The sequence below is a fragment of the Hemiscyllium ocellatum genome, chromosome 12, assembly GCF_020745735.1.
Source record: "Hemiscyllium ocellatum isolate sHemOce1 chromosome 12, sHemOce1.pat.X.cur, whole genome shotgun sequence".
NCBI classification, from domain to species: Eukaryota; Metazoa; Chordata; class Chondrichthyes; order Orectolobiformes; family Hemiscylliidae; genus Hemiscyllium; species Hemiscyllium ocellatum.
The window spans coordinates 54939002-54955480 of NC_083412.1; the positions used below are offsets into that span (position 1 = coordinate 54939002).

At 43.4% G+C, this 16479-nt stretch overlaps 1 protein-coding gene across 1 annotated transcript in view; it reads right to left on the bottom strand.

Annotated features, from left to right (window-relative positions):
- The window catches only part of mao (monoamine oxidase), a 152453-nt gene extending 137740 nt beyond the window's left edge, over positions 1 to 14713 (bottom strand). The window contains exon 1 of the mRNA XM_060833059.1: positions 14630 to 14713. Coding sequence (XP_060689042.1) covers positions 14630 to 14678 — 49 coding nt within the window. The 5' untranslated portion in view covers positions 14679 to 14713. The remainder of the gene's footprint in view (positions 1 to 14629) is intronic.
- Between the last annotated feature and the right edge of the window lie 1766 nt (positions 14714 to 16479).

Here is a 16479-nt window from a genome sequence, read left to right on the forward strand (position 1 = left end):
AATGGACAGTTAGGAAGGCAAATGGAATTTTTTGTCCTTCATTGCTAAAGGGATTGAGTTTAAGAGCAGGGAGGTTATGTTGCAGCTGTACAAGGTGCTGGTGAGGCCACACCTGGAACACTGTGTGCAGATTTGGTCTTACTTGAGAAAGGATGTACTGTCACTGGAGGGGGTGCACAGGAGGTTCACTAGGTTGATTTCAGAGGGGAGGGAGTTGGCTTTGAGGAAAGACCGAGTAGACTGGGATTATATTCATTGGAATTTAGAAGAAGTGGGGGGGGGGGGTTTCCAGAAACAAAATTATGAAGGGACTAGAGAAGTAGCAAGGATGCTTCCACTGGTGGGTGAAACTAGGCCAAGAGGGCATAGTCTCAAGATTAAAGGGAGCAGATTTAGGACTGAATTGAGAAGGAACTTCTTCACCTAGAGGGTTGTTAATCTATGGGATTCCTTGTCCAGTGAAGTAGTTGACACTACCTCAGTAAACATTTTAAAGCTAAGATTTATTGTTTGAAAAAAATCTAAAAGGTATTCAGGGTTATGGTGAGAGTGGGAATAAATGGAGCTGAGGCCATGAATAGGTCAGCCATGGTCTTACTGAATGGTGCAGGCTTGAAGGACCAGACGGCCTACTCCTATTCCTAGTTCTTCTATTCTTATGACAATAGTGAGTTAGGGGTTAGCCACACAGTTAGTCAGGCAATCTGTGATACCAAGATCCAAAGATTTATGTCCTTGCAGTCCATGAACTGGGCCATGGTTAACTCCAATGCAATGCAATCAGTTCAGGGATTACTGTTCAGTCAGCTGGGCTACTATGGAGAATCAGTCCAGCCTCTGAGCCAAAAGGGAAAGACTCAGCATGATGGAAGAGCAATGAGTGATCATTGCAGGCAAGGTGGCGAGATATCTTCAGTGAGTGAGTAAGAAGTGCAGAAGGCAGGACAGGCTAATAGTTTGAGAGGATGAAGTGGGAAGGGAACTGTTGAATAGATATGATGTATGCAATAATAAGAGTTATGATGAAAGAGTCTTTGTGAAATAAGTGTGCAGTGACAGAGTTAGAATGAATACTGGCCTGGAGAGTGTGAAGGGGCAGGGAAAAGATGGTGGTACTTACTCTTGCAACAGCTTCAGGACTAGGGAGCAACCCTGCAATGATACCATGGAGTTGCACATCTTGGAGTACAAGTAACAGTGTGAGCAGAATTAGACCACTTAAGATGAGACTGTACATGGCGAGGAGTCGGGAACTCCAGACCAAAAAGAGAATCTTGAACAAGAAAAGCACAAAGAAGACAAACTGTAACTAGAAGTCAATGCTGGTATATGCTCGATTACCACATATGTCAATACATAGCATCAATATTTCATAAATCACATTACTCTGAAGTTGAAGCCTGACGATCATTCTTGACTCTGCCTTCTCCTGAACCAACCTGTAAAATAGCCCACACTCAACCGCACAATGAAACAAATAAGGATGCCTGTATGTCAAGGGCAGTCAGTCTCACCCACAACTCTCAAGTTCAGCTCTTTGTCCATGATTGGGACAAGGTTACAGTGAGTGGCCCTTGTGGACCCATATTGTACATCAAAGAGCAGATTATAGCTGACAAGTGTCACTCAATACCAATCAAGGACTTCCTTCCATCACTTTGCTGATGACCGAGAGTAGACAGATGGGCAGCAGCTGACCATGCTGAATTTGTTTTGTGAACAGGAGATAACTGGGTAAGTTTCCACATTTCCAAGTCAGGCAGATGCTTGTTTTGTAGCTGTACTGCAGCAACTTGTCCAGGGACATGGTTACTTCTGCAGCACAAGTCTTCAGTACATTTGCAGATGTTGTCAGAGCCCATACCTTGGCAGTATCCAATGCCTTCAGCCACTCTTGATAATCATACAGGGAATCAAATTGGTTAAAGATTGACATCTACGATGCTGGGTATGTCAGGGAGAGGCGGAGAGGAGTCTTGGTACTTTGGGCTGAAAATGGTTGCAAATATGTCAGACTTTTCTTTTGCATTGATGTGCTAGACTTCTCCAAAAATTGAGGGTGAGGATATTCTTGGAGTCTCCTCCTCTAGTTAATTGTTTAACTTGTCCATTATCATTCATGACTTGATATAGCAAAACTGCAGAGCTTAGATCTGATCCTACGATTGTGGGATTGCTTAGCATCTATTTCAGGGTGCTTCCTTCCACTGTTTCGCGTGCAGGTGTATTGTAGCCAATGCTGTAGCTTAATCAATTCATTTTTAGGTATACTGCTCCTGGCATACCCTCCTACACTCCTCACTGTACATAGCTGATACCCTGGCTTCATGATCACAGTGGAGAAGGGAAATGCCCGTCCATGAGTTTACAGGTTGTGGTTAAGTATATTTTTATTGCTGATGTCCAGTTTTGAGCTACTACATCATTTAGAAATCCTAATTAGTATGGTGGTAATCATCATGGTGGGGAGGGGAAGAACCTCATTGTGAAAATAAGGCTTAATTTCCACAACTGTGCAGTGGTCACTCCTACCAACTCCATCGAGTGACTCTGTATCCATCTGTAACAGAGCTGAAAATGTGTTGCTGGAAAAGCACAGCAGGTCAGGCAGCATCCAAGGAATTCCTGAAGAAGGGCTTGTGCCCGAAACGTCGAATCTCCTGTTCCTTGGATGCTGCCTGACCTGCTGTGCTTTTCCAGCAACACATTTTCAGCTCTGATCTCCAGCATCTGCAGACCTCACTTTCTCCTCCATCTGTAACAGGTAATTCAGAGAATGAGGTCATTAGGATTTTCTCTTTTGTTGGCTTCCTCACCATTTGTTGTAGACAAGTCTAGCTTCTAAGTCTTGGACCAATTTTCATCATTTTAGGAATTAAAATCCCTAACCTCAAGAACATTCTTTGAATCTTCTAAGTGGTGTTCAACACGTCGTAATACTCATTCATCAGCTTGTTTTTGAGTGTGGTTAGGTAAGATGGTAATCAGCAGCGAGTTTTCTTGCCCATGTTTGACCTCATACCATCAGACATCATGAGTCTGTCGGTTAATGCTGAGGACTCCAGCATACTACAGTGCTGACGATTCTGATGGGTCTGTCCTACCAAGGGAAAGAGTACAGATGGTGGCATTTGGGTAATAGTTTGAAAAGTATGATTCAGTTGGCACACCTAAGTCACGTTATTACCTGACTAATTTGGGAGAGCTGTCCCACAGACTTGGCACAACCACTGCACCCCACCCCCCACCTCCCCCAACCGATATTAATAAGGAGGAACTATCAATGCAAGAGGTCTGGGACTGCTGAAGTCATTTCCAGTGTCTAGTGACCAACAGTGGTCAATTCGGTTTAACTCTTTTAAACTTTGTGTTGATCAGATACAACAGAATGGCTTGCCCATTTCTGAGGGCATTGAAGAGTCAGAATGCTGTGGGTTAGGAATCAGGTGTAAGTAAGGATGCCAGATTTCCTTTCCTGAAGGACTCGATAGGTTTCCATGACAATCGACAAGCTCATGGCTGCCACTGAGCTCATTTTTAACTCCAGATTTATTATTAACTAAGTTTAAAATTCCACCAGTTGCCATGGCAAAAATAATTTAAAACATGCCATAAATGCAACCCATCCCTTCCGAAGTATGAGATTTGTTGGTCTGTAACTTCCTAGATTATTCCCATGCCCCTTTTCAAAAACAAAAAGTAAGAGCTCCTTTTGAATTCTTAGCACTGCCCAATTTCTAAACATCCCAAAATATATATTGGACAAAAACAGGTTTAATTTCATAAGAATTCTTGTCTAAAGTTTTCTGATTATTCTGCCTTCATTTATCTTGACCAGTAACTGTCTGAAATTTCCATTCTGCATTGTTCATCCGATCCAAGAAGTCTCAGCTTTTGGTGCTGGGAAAGCTACCTATCAATCCCTCAATTATCAGAGAAATTAGTAACTAATTGCTTGATACCATGTCACCTCTAGAATCTGTAATGGCTCCACCATTTTGTAAACATTAATGCTGTAAATATATTATTTATTTAAATGTTTGATTTTGTCCACTATCCTAATATTGCTTGTTTTTATTTTAGATCCTTACCAACTTCTTGGCCTGCTTCTTGTCTTTTTTTTAAATTTATCTTAGTTCTTTGTGTTGCCTCTAGCTTTATACTTCAGGAATAAATCACTTTTCACCCTTACTTCCCACATCATGTCCATTGTTGCTCTCCTATTTCGTGCATAATTTAAAGGAATGACCTAAAGGACCTCACTTCTGGCTTGGCAGCATATGCACTCTTCCAAGGATACTGTACTGTATCCATATGCAACTTGCTTTTAAAATCTGCTCCTCACATTTAAAGAACTCATTTGGCAGATTACCAATAGAGGAATGGAAAATGACCATGAATGGCTTTAAGTGATATCCAGCTGCAGCAGCAATTTGTCAAGCTGTCATTGTGGTATTTTCTAGCACAGATCTGCTTTATGCAAGTACAGTTTGTATGCTATGACAGTGACCCATGTCATAATATTTACATTTACACATTAATTTACACAGATTAAAATTCAGCACTATCCAGCCAGATTTCCCAGGGTTTGGAAACTCACCCACAAACTGAATCATTGAATAGAATAGAATGTCCACAATGCAAAACAAAAGAGGCTATTCTACCCACCAAGTCTGCACTGACCACATCTGAAGAGCATCCCACCCAAATCCAGGCCCTCACCCTATCCCTGTAACCCCATATTTCCCATGACTAATCCACCCAGCATGCACATCCCTGGACACTACAGGGTAATTTAGCATGGTCAATCCATCTAACCTCCACATCTTTGGACTGTAGGAAGAAAGCAGAGTAAGTGGAGGAAACTCACACAGTCACAGGGAGAATGTGCAGTCTCCACAAGGGCAGTTGCCCAAGGCTGGAATCAAATCTGGGTCTCTGGCACTGAGAGCCACCATAGTGCCCAAACTGAAGATGGGAGCTATTAGATTGTGCAGTCCAGTGCTTTTTGTAGCAACGCTCCTGACTCAGTTGGAGAAGGAAATATTTACAACAATTCTCAAACAGCTTCTGCTGTCATGAACAAGTCCTCCCAACTCGCATCATTTGCGACGTCAGGTAATAGGAGGTCAAAGAATGGAAACTTTATAATCAAGAGGCCAGGAGGTCACAGGAAAGACAAGTTTGGCAGGCATGAAGGAAGATTACAGAAAATTTCAGAAGAAAGAGTCAGGGTCAGAATTAAGGACTGTCTTGGAGATAAGCGAATGGTGACAAAAGTTCCGTTGCTTGATTTTTCTGGGTATTTGCTCCAAAGACAGTTTAATTGCAGAGTGGAATCTGGCAGTCTGCAGCTCACTAAGAGAAGTTGGTCAAAGCTGATTGGTGTTCCTCTAGTCACTACTGGACAGTGAAAATGCTAACTTCATTATTCCACATGGAAAGCACACGGGGGCTTGATTCTAAACTGGTTTTTGGAATGATATGGCAGATTTATGCTAGTTCTTAGCTCGTGAAAGAAATTACAGTTTTCACAGAGATGTGTAGCAAAGAATGCAGTCAGCAAAACAAACAAACAAACAAACAAACCAAAAACAGCAGTCAGACAGACCAAGGAACTAAGGCATCCAGAGTCAAGAGAGATTAAACTGAAGTAGTCCATGTTCAAATGCAGCAAAACTTGGACAATATCCAAGTTTGAGATGACAAGTAATATTCATGCCATATAAGTGCTGAGCAATGACCATCTTCAACAAAACAGAATTCAACCATCACATTCTACTATCACCAAATCCCTCACTATCAATATGCTTGGGGTTACCAGAAACTGAATTGGACTCGCCTTATAATCACAATGATTAACGGGAACAGGTTAGAGACGAGGAATACTGCAGCAAGTAACTTATCTCCTGACTCCCCAAAGTTGTCCAACATCTAACATGCACGACACAGGAACACACTCCACTTGTCTGGATGAGTGCAGCTCCAACACTCAAGCAGCCTGACACTATCCAGGACAGCACAGCCCACTTGATTGTTTGTGAATGTAGTGCTATTCAGTTTCTCCACTGCTGATGCCCAGTAGCAGTGTATATCATGCAGAAGATGCATTGCAGAAATTCACCAAGCCTCCTTAGACAGCACCTTCCAAACCTGCATGAGTATCATTGAGAAGAACACCACAAGCTCCCTCCAAGCCACTCACCATCTTGACTTGAAAATATATTGCAGTTTCTTCAAAATTACTTGGTTAAAATCCAGGAATTCTCTCCCAACTGGCATTGACTGGGGGCTACCTACAGCAAATGGACTATCAGGTTGTTTGTAATCAACTAATGCATTGTTGCAATAGTAATCTTGTTCAGTAGGAGAGGAACCGCTGATTCAGAAACTTGAAATATGTGCTTGGTAGAGGACCCAAATGATGCAAAGCTACTATCTCTGATGATTAAATCAGAATCCCCTTAAACTTAAAGCTGTTTAAGAAAGCAGCTCATCACCACCTTCTCACGGCAACTGGGAATAGGCAGTAAATGCTGTCCCAGTCAGCAGTACTCCATCCCATTAATTTTCTTTCCAAACGAAGCAGCTTATGGAGAGAACTAAATTCCTGTAGAACGTGGTATACTTTTGGGTGGTCTAAATAAAAGTAAATTACACAAAGTTGAACTGTTTTTCTTAGCAGGGTTAGATAGAAGTAAAAGTAAGAAGGAAAATTAAAGAGTCATAACAGTTTAATTTCTTTGGGATTTTTGAATTAAGAGAAACAAGCTGCATGACCAAAGCAGAACACATGAACACAAAGTAAAATGCTGCAGTTGTTGAGAATCTCAAATGAAAACTGAAAATAATGCAAATACAGTACTCAGCAAGTCTGACAGCATGTGTGGAGAGAGAAACTTCTTTCAGTTCTGAAAACTAAATCCTTGACCTGAAATTTCAACATTGTTTTTCTCTCTCCATGGTTGATGTCAGACCTGCTGGTATTTCCAGAGGTAAGTGGACATTACTATTTTTGCCCTAACTTGCTAGCGTGGCTGTTAAAAGTATAGCGGAAAAGCACCAGCACAGATTTCAATGGAACTCAGTACACAAGTCAGCATTGCCCAAGGAAGAATGGATTGGTTTCTGATGAACAAACAGATTCAGATCCTGTACCTGCATGTGCTTTTTTTTAAAAAGTTTGAATCAACATGAACCTCCTCAGTGAGATGGAAGCTCTTAGCTGAAACAAAATTCTATTTTGTAGTTACACAACATCAAACAAACAAGGAAAAAACTTTGAAGAAGGAGTTGTAATTGCATTGAGTTAGCATAACATTGCAGTGTATTGGACCAAGTGTCCTAACCACTTGTTTTTGTATTATAATACATTACAGTTCAGGTTATGGGCTAGTCAATCTTCCTGGATGAGTGGTGCTGGAAGAGCACAGCAGTTCAGGCAGCATCCAACGAGCAGCGAAATCGACGTTTCAGGCAAAAGCCCTTCATCAGGAATAAAGGCAGTGTGCTGGAAGCATGGAGAGATAAGCTAGAGGGGGGTGGGCTGCAACTCCCAGGTCATTTCCTATGCTACTCTCTCCCCCCCTCTCGAGCTTATCTCTCCATGCTTCCAGCTCACTGCCTTTATTCCTGATGAAGGGCTTTTGCCCAAAACGTCGATTTCGCTGCTTGTTGGATGCTACCTGAACTGCTGTGCTCTTCCAGCACCACTGATCCAGAATCTGGTTTCCAGCATCTGCAGTCATTGTTTTTACCTAGTCAGTCAGTCAATCTTCCTGTCATTCTGCTCGCATTGTCGTCCTGGGCTCCAGACACTGCAAATGGGAACAGCCCAGGATGTTCTTCATGCAACACTGTCCTGTCCTTACCTTAACTGGCTCTCTTGAAACTCTCAGGTTATGCAAATTACAAACTTTCCAAATCTTTATTTAGTATAAAAAAAAAGAGTGGTCTGGGATAGTCTATGAATATTAAAAAAGGATCATACAAAACTGAATCCATGAACATCATTGTGATCAAGATATTCTCCTGTTACACATTAAAAAACATTCTGGGTTAATTTTTATTAATGAAATACTTGTTCTCACTGAAATGTTCCTCCCTCCTAGACCACTGCACAGAAATTCAATCTGGAATAGTTTTAAAATACTCTAAAACAGCACAAATCCTATGGTCAGTTGACTAGAGATGGATTCTCAGATACCATCATGACATTGCGCTACAAGGCATTGACCTGTCGGTCCAACTAGTCCATGTGGAACATATTCCCAAACAAAACTAGTCCCACCTGCTTGCATTTGGCTCACATCTCTCCAAACTTTTTTTATTTGTGCAATTAAAATGTCTTTAAAACGTTGTAGCTGTGCCTGCATTCACTGCTTCCCCTGGCAGTACATTCCACACACTGTAAAAAGGTTGTCCTCGTGCCTTTTTAAAATCTTCTTTCTCCTCTAAACTTAAAGTATGCTGCCTAGTTTTGAATTCACACACCCAAGGGCAAAGATCCTTGCTAATCCACTTATCTACGGTCTTCAAGATTTTATACACCTCTATCAGGTCACCCCTCAACCTCCGATGCTCCAGTGAAAAAAGTCCCAGCCTATTCTTATAACTCAAATCCTTTATTCCTGGCAACATCCCGGTAATTTATTTTCTGCACCCTCTCTAATTTAGTTATATTCTTCCTATAACAGAGGGACCAGAACTGTACAAAGTATGCCAAAGGAGGTGTCAACAATATCCTGTACAACCTCAACATGATGTCCCAACTCCTATACTCAAAGGAACGAGCAATGAAGGCAAGCATGCTAGATGCCTTCTTAACCATCCTGACAGAACTAAATTTTACATGTTTAATCTCCTCCACAAATATTCCAAGAATGCAAACATAGTTTACTGGATCAGAATGAATTTACTTAACACAATAAATTGCCTTTTATTCTGCAGCTATTCTATTATTACTCATTGAAGTTTTCTTTGGTCCAGCCCAGTTCCTCATGCAGATTCATGTATCTTGATACTAACTTCTCCTGGTATTGGGCTGGTTAACTTCCCTGACATTCTGTCTGGCCTTATGACCTTTGGCTCTAGCCACCATGCAAAGGGAGGATGTTCCTCATGCATTGTCGGTTTCTCACTTCAACTGGCTCTCTTGAAACTCAAGTGCAAAAAACTTGAAACTTGTCAAATCATTAGAGTATAAAGTAGACCCTTTCCATAGGTAAAGTGGGTAAAAGTTTCCACAGTCACAATTCCACTTACTAAATATATTTGTAGATGGAGTTTACAAAATGGAACAGATTCATATATCCCATAATAACATTTTCTTTCATCGGATCACATGGAGCATAGGTGTTGTGTGATCAACCACCACCATGACTCAACGTTCCCAGGGGCGCTCTCAATATTACTTGGGTTATTTGCTGTGTTGGGAGAGTAAGGGAATACATCTCCTTTGGAAACAAAATCTTGATGTCCTCCAAGACCCTGACCAAATCTAACAGTAGCAAGAAAGAATCCCCTTAACTGTCATGAGGTGAAGTGCCAATCTGGTAGTTCTGAGAAAACACTTTGCAATTATGCTATTACTACTGTTTCTTCACATTGACACTGCCTTTTCCAAAAAAATTGCTAGGTGCCCCTACGACTGTCACTCAATCAGCTTTGAACAATTTGGTTTTATATGTCCCTTCTACAGCAAGACAGACATAATGGTTTGTTTCCATCACTGTTTTTCTCTGTACTATAATTTCTAATGACTGAAACATATTTTCTTAAATCATTCCACCTGTTCATACCGGGTTTTTTTTTCTGAGTCGTTCTTTCCTCCTTTGCTACTTCTCTGCTGATGTCATGTTCAAGCACTAACATTTCTTTGTTTGAGACTTTTATTTCTTTCTGTTCTTCTAATTCAAGTAATTTCATGTCTTTTCCATTTCAAGCTGCTTCCCTCGCAACCGAATTCTAGCCAGATCAACAAAATTCCTATCTGAACTAATATTTCCATCTCCCAATTCCAACTACTGTGCTATTACCTCAATTAAAATCAGCTCACTTAGCCACTGCATTTAATTCTAACTCCAAATTTTCTGCTAATGCTATTAGCTTAGCCTAGGTTAATTATTGCAAATTTCTCATGGCTAAATCTTTGCTTTCTTGAAAGTAAACTAACAAAGCCATTCTTGTTTTTAAGTACAGGAAATTTACTGTAATTTTGCTGCTTTAAGTATACAAGGTTTGGAATTCCAGATACTTTCTAATGAATAAGGCCACAAGATTCCATGGTTTTGCACAAATCAAATAAATTTTATTACACAAGTTTATAAAACTAAAACAACCCACAACACACACTTGAATATTCAGAATTAACATGACATAGATATGGGTAAACAGACAAGTGTTATTGAATACCCCAAAGACGACACATTAAAATGTTTGTTGCAAGACAGACAATCCCACATCTTTCTCAGCAGCCCACTAGATAAGATCACATTCAGTCAGTCATACTTTTGAAAATCCTATTTCAGAAATCCAGAAACAGACCCTTCAGTCTAACTCGTCCATGCGAAGCAAGTTTCCCAAACTAAACTTGTCACAACTGCCTGCATTTGGCCCATATCCCTCTAAACCTTTCCTATTCGTGTACCTATCAAAATGTCTTCCAGATGTTGTAACTGTATCTATATTCACCACTTCCTCTGGCAATTCACCCTCTGTGAAAAAGCTGCCCCTCAGATCCATTTAAATCTTTCACTTCTCATCTTAAAAATGTGCCCCCTAGTTTTGAACTCCCCCATCCTACAGAAAGGACCTTTGCTATTCACTTTATATATGTCCCTCATGATTTTATACACCTCTATAAAGTCACCCCTCAACATCTGACCTCCAGTGAAAAAAGTCCAGCCTATCCAAGAACAAAAACAGAAATAAGCTGGAAAAGCTCAGCAGGTCTGGCAGCATCTGTGAAGAAAAATCAGAGTTCATGTTTTGGGTCCAGTGACCCTTCCTTCTGACCTGAACAGTTAATTCAGATTTTTCTTCAGACCTGCAGAGCTTTTCCAGCAATTTCTGTTTTTGCTCCTTTTGCATCCACAGTTCTTTCAGTTTTTACCCAGCCTATCTTTATAACTCAAACTCCCAGTCCTGGTAACATCCTTGTAAATCTTTTCTGTCCCCTCTCCAATTTAATAGTATCCTTCCTATAGCAGGGCAACCAGAATTGTACCCAGTAATCCAATGAGGAATATTAAATATTTAATTTCAAAACTGAATTTGCCCAAAAGCTGTTCCAATTCAGACTGTCTCAACAACTATTTGCTTCCTAGTAATTCTGTCAGTTCCCTGAGACTGCATTCCACTGGATTACTGAAGTTGAAGCTCATTGGTACAAATCTAGCTCATTCACGGCTGGTAATGGCCACAGGCTCGGGAGCTCCACCAAGCAAATATTGCTTCCTTAAGCTCCACTGTCAGCTACAACAAACAGCCTGATCACTGAAACTCAGTAGCAAGGAGCTCCAACTACACAGAGCGATCAACTGGCTTCAAAGTCCTAAACAAATCCCAGTTCCTTTGAGCTAATGGCAGCACTTGTAGCTGCGTGGACCACCTTCTCTGACTCACTTTATCTCTCATTTATTAGAACAGACCTACCCTTGAACTACTCAATAAAAGCTTGGCAATAAGGCCCACCATTATCTCTCGGCTGGATCAAAAGTCACTAGCATTGGAACATCTTGCCTGAAATGTCACAGTCAACTGTGCTTTATCACAATTATCAGAGTAGTTAAACATCCAGACTAAGCTTGGAAGCTACATTAGTTTGTGCTGTTGAGGGAAGGAGGTCAAGGTGAGGGTGATAGGCTGGAGTGGGGTGGGGGCGGAGAGGTCAGGAAGAAGATTGCAGGTTAGGAAGGCGGTGCTGAGTTGAGGGAACCGACTGAGACAAGGTGGGGGGAGGGGAAATGAGGAAACTGGAGAAATCGGAGTTCATTCCTTGTGGTTGGAGGGTTCCCGGGGGAAGATGAGGTGCTCTTCCTCCAACCGTCATGTTGTTATGTTCTGCCAATGGAGGAGTCCAAGGACCTGCATGTCCTCGGTGGAGTGGGAGGGAGAGTTAAAGTGTTGAGCCACGGGGTGGTTGGGTTGGTTGGTCCGGGCGTCACAGAGGTGTTCCCTGAAGCGTTCCGCAAGTAGGCAGCCCGTCTCCCCAATATAGAGGAGGCCACGTCGGGTGCAGCAGATGCAATAGATGATGTGTGTGGAGGTGCAGGTGAATTTGTGGCGGATATGGAAGGATCCCTTGGGGCCTTGGAGAGAAGTAAGGGAGGAGGTGTGGGCGCAAGTTTTACATTTCCTGCGGTTGCAGGGGAAGGTGCCGGGAGTGGAGGTTGGGTTGGTGGGGGGTGTGGACCTGACGAGGGAGTCACGAAGGGAGTGGTCTTTGTGGAACGCTGATAGGGGAGGGGAGGGAAATATATCCCTGGTGGTAGGGTCCATTTGGAGGTGGCGGAAATGACGGCGGATGATACGATGTATACGGAGGTTGGTGGGGTGGTAGGTGAAAACCAGTGGGGTTCTGTCTTGGTGGCAGTTGGAGGAGCGGGGCTCAAGGGCAGAGGAGCGGGAAGTGGAGGAGGGCATCGTCAATCACATCTGGGGGGAATCTGTGGTCCTTGAAGAAGGAGGCCATCTGGGCTGTACGGTATTGGAACTGGTCCTCCTGGGAGCAGATGCGGCGGAGACGAAGGAATTGGGAATATGGGATGGCGTTTTTACAGGGGGCAGGGTGGGAGGAGATGTAGTCCAGGTAGCTGTGGGAGTCAGTCGGTTTATAGTAGATGTCTGTGTTGAGTCGGTCGCCCGAGATAGAAATGGAAAGGTCTAGGAAGGGGAAGGAGGAGTCTGAGACAGTCCAGGTGAATTTGAGGTCGGGATGGAAGGTGTTGGTAAAGTTGATGAACTGTTCAACCTCCTCGTGGGAGCACGAGGCAGCGCCGATACAGTCATCGATGTAGCGAGGAAAAGGTGGGGGGTGGTGCCAGTGTAGTTGCGGAAGATGGACTCTTCCACATATCCTACGAAGAGACAGGCATAGCTGGGGCCCATGCGGGTGCCCATGGCAACTCCTTTAGTTTGGAGGAAGTGGGAGGATTGGAAAGAAAAGTTATTCAGGGTGAGGACCAGTTCAGTCAGTCGAAGGAGGGTGTCAGTGGAAGGGTACTGGTTGGTGCGGCGGGAAAGGAAGAAGCGGAGGGCTTTGAGTCCTTCGTGATGGGGGGGATGGAGGTGTACAGGGACTGGATGTCCATCGTGAAGATAAGGCGTTGGGGACCGGGGAAGCGAAAATCATGGAGGAGGTAGAGGGCGTGGGTGGTGTCCCGAACGTAGGTGGGGAGTTCTTGGACTAAAGGGGACAGAACCGTGTCGAGGTACACGGAGATGAGTTCGGTGGGGCAGGAGCAGGCTGAGACTATGGGTCGGCCAGGGCAGTCAGGTTTGTGGATTTTGGGCAGGAGGTCGAAACGGGCGGTGCGGGGTTGTGGGACTATGAGTTGGATGCGGTGGATGGGAGATCCCCTGAGGTGATGAGGTTATGGATGGTCTGGGAGATGATGGTTTGGTGGTGGGAGGTGGGGTCATGGTCAAGGGGGCGATAAGAGGAGGCGTCTGCGATCTGGCGTTTGGCCTCAGCGGTATAAAGGTCGGTGCGCCAAACTACTACCGCGCCTCCCTTGTCTGCCGGTTTGATGGTGAGGTTGGGGTTGGAGCGGAGGGAGTGGAGGGCTGCACGTTCTGAGGGTGAGAGGTTGGAGTGGGTGAGAGGGGTGGACAGGTTGAGTCGGTTAATGTCGCGGCAGCAGTTGGCTATAAAGAGATTGAGGGCAGGTAAGAGGCCAGCACGGGCTGTCCAGGTGGAGGGGGTGTGTTGGACGTGGGAGAAGGGGTCATCAGAGGGTGGTCGGGAGTCTTGGTTGTAAAAGTAGGCACAGATGCAAAGACGGTGGAAGAATTGCTCAATATCTCGCCGCGTGTTGAACTCATTAATCCGAGGGCGTAGGGGCATATTACTGCACATCCGCTCTCCTAAGGCCCGCGTTATAAAGGCCAGAGCTAATAAAAACACAAAACAAATCGGAAATTATAAAGGTAATTATAAGGACGAGGTAAGTGAATTCAGAAATGGCTATAGGCGGCATATCACTCACAAACAAACGTTTGCTTATAACAATACAATCAGTTTGTCTGTTGACTGTTCAGGACATAAAAACACTGGAGTCGGCGTGACCATATTGGAAAGATTAAAAACAAAACCTGAAATATAAAAAACTGTCCTTAGTGATGCAGGAAAACACTGGAGGCGAGGACCAGGGGGTTCCCGGCAAATTTTCACACTTTCCGGCCAAGGCTTTCAGGATGAATATCCATAGCTCAGCACTGACCTTAATCTCAGTGTCCAGAGTAAACCCGCAAGACTAGAAAGTCAGTATTGACAACGATTAAAAGGTGAATTAAGGACCATTGCAGACTTCATTTCAAATTCATTTTTCATTTCATTTCACAAAGCTCAACTGCATCTATCATTTTGTTTCCATCTAATTGTTTTCACACCGAATTTGAGACTGACCTGAGATGCCACCGCCGATAATAACCACATCATAGTTCTCGCTGCTCATGTTGTCGCTCCTGCTGAAGCTCAGGCCCCGACTGTCAACACTCAACCAGTAGCTGCGGTCGGGGCTGCGCACGGCTATAAGTGATCCCATTGGTGGAGCTCCACCCCGGGGTGGTCATTGGCAAGTCAAGATGGAGCTCCGCCTCTGGGTGGGTTCATTGGGTGCTCCTCAGTAGGGAGCTCCGCCTCTGAGTCAGTGACCCCCCCCAACGTGCAGCTCCTCCCCTGGACCTTAAGCTGGACTGTAAATGTTTACCTCTGTCCCGAGTGTTCATCTTCTTGCAGTCGAGTCCGATTCCTCATTCGGGTCCTCGGCTCTCTTTGATTCTTTCCGAATGCACTTGGTTTGCAAGTGCATCCTTATTGAAGAGGATTTCTACGCACAAATCAAAGTTTCCTCACATGTATTTATTGACGGATACTGCAGACCCTGGTTTCCCGCTGTCCAGCTTTTAAATGTCCTGAGGTGTGAGGTTCTCCTACGTAGCTTCCATCTGTATTCTGCGCCAACCTAACCCTTTATTTGCAATGGCTGTAACAAAGTACCACTATCAACTCTAACTCTCATTCCTTTTCTGGGCACCTTATATTGTATTATGCTTAATCCCCTAACCATTTCATTTGTTCCTCACATTGTCTCTTATGATATCTAACTTTGAATGCTGATTTAGTGGTGATGCTTTGGAAAGATGGAGCTGATTGTGCATCTTCAGAAGGGTTGTTCTTCCTTCATTTGTGCAGTTTAAATTCCACAAACCAATATGCATTCGAGCAACTGATTGGCAATACAGTCACTGGTTTGTTCATGGGATTTGGGCATCACTGGCTATGCTAGCATTTCTTGCCTTTTCTTCATGAGTTACATGTTGGCCAGACCAGGTAAGAGTGGCAGATTTCAATCTCTAAAGGACATTAGCTAACCAAATGGGCTTTCAGAACATTCAACGGTAGTTGTCTGATCAGTACCAGAGTATCTTTTAGTTCCAGATTTTATTGAATTTAAATTTCTCAATTTTCCTTGTAGGATTCAAACTCAAGTCCCCAGCAGATTAGTCCAGTGATATTAGTAGAATGTGACCATCTCCCACTGTGGGAATAAAAAGCATCAAGTGACAAGAGAAATAGAACGCAAAATACTCAAAATACTACTTCGAACACTGCATGTCCTCCTTGTACAAATGATGTTAATGTAGCGTTCTTCAGTGAATTCAAAGCTCACAATGATGCTGAACCTTCTATTGAGATCTGCTTCAATTATGCGCCTGTTTCTTGGATACAAAATCTGCTCTGGGTTGGTATGTGCCCTGTTGAATGGTCTGAAGATCTGTTTGGCACCCTACCACTCTCCAGAGAGAATTGGGTGAGCTCATACAACAAAGGAAGGGAATAAGGATGGCAAATGGCATGTTGGTCTTCATTCCAAGGGAACCTTGTGTACAAGATAAAGGAAGTCTTGCAACAATTGTAAGAGGCTTTGGCGAGACTACATCTGGAGTACTGTGTAAAATTTGTTCTCCATTTCTAATGAAGGATATTCTTGTCTTGGAGATATTACAGTGAAGATCATTAGATTAGAGTGGTGCTGGAAAAGCACAACAGTTCAGGCGGCATCTGAGGAGCATAAATCGACGTTTCAGGCAAAAGGCCTTCATCAGGAATACAGGCAGAGAGCCTGAAGGGTGGAGAGATAAATGAGAGGAAGGTGGAGGTGGGAAGAAAATAGCGTAGAGTACAATAGGTGAGTGGGGGGTCATTAGATTGGTTGTTAGCATGAAAGGTTGTCTCCTGATGAGAAGCTAAGC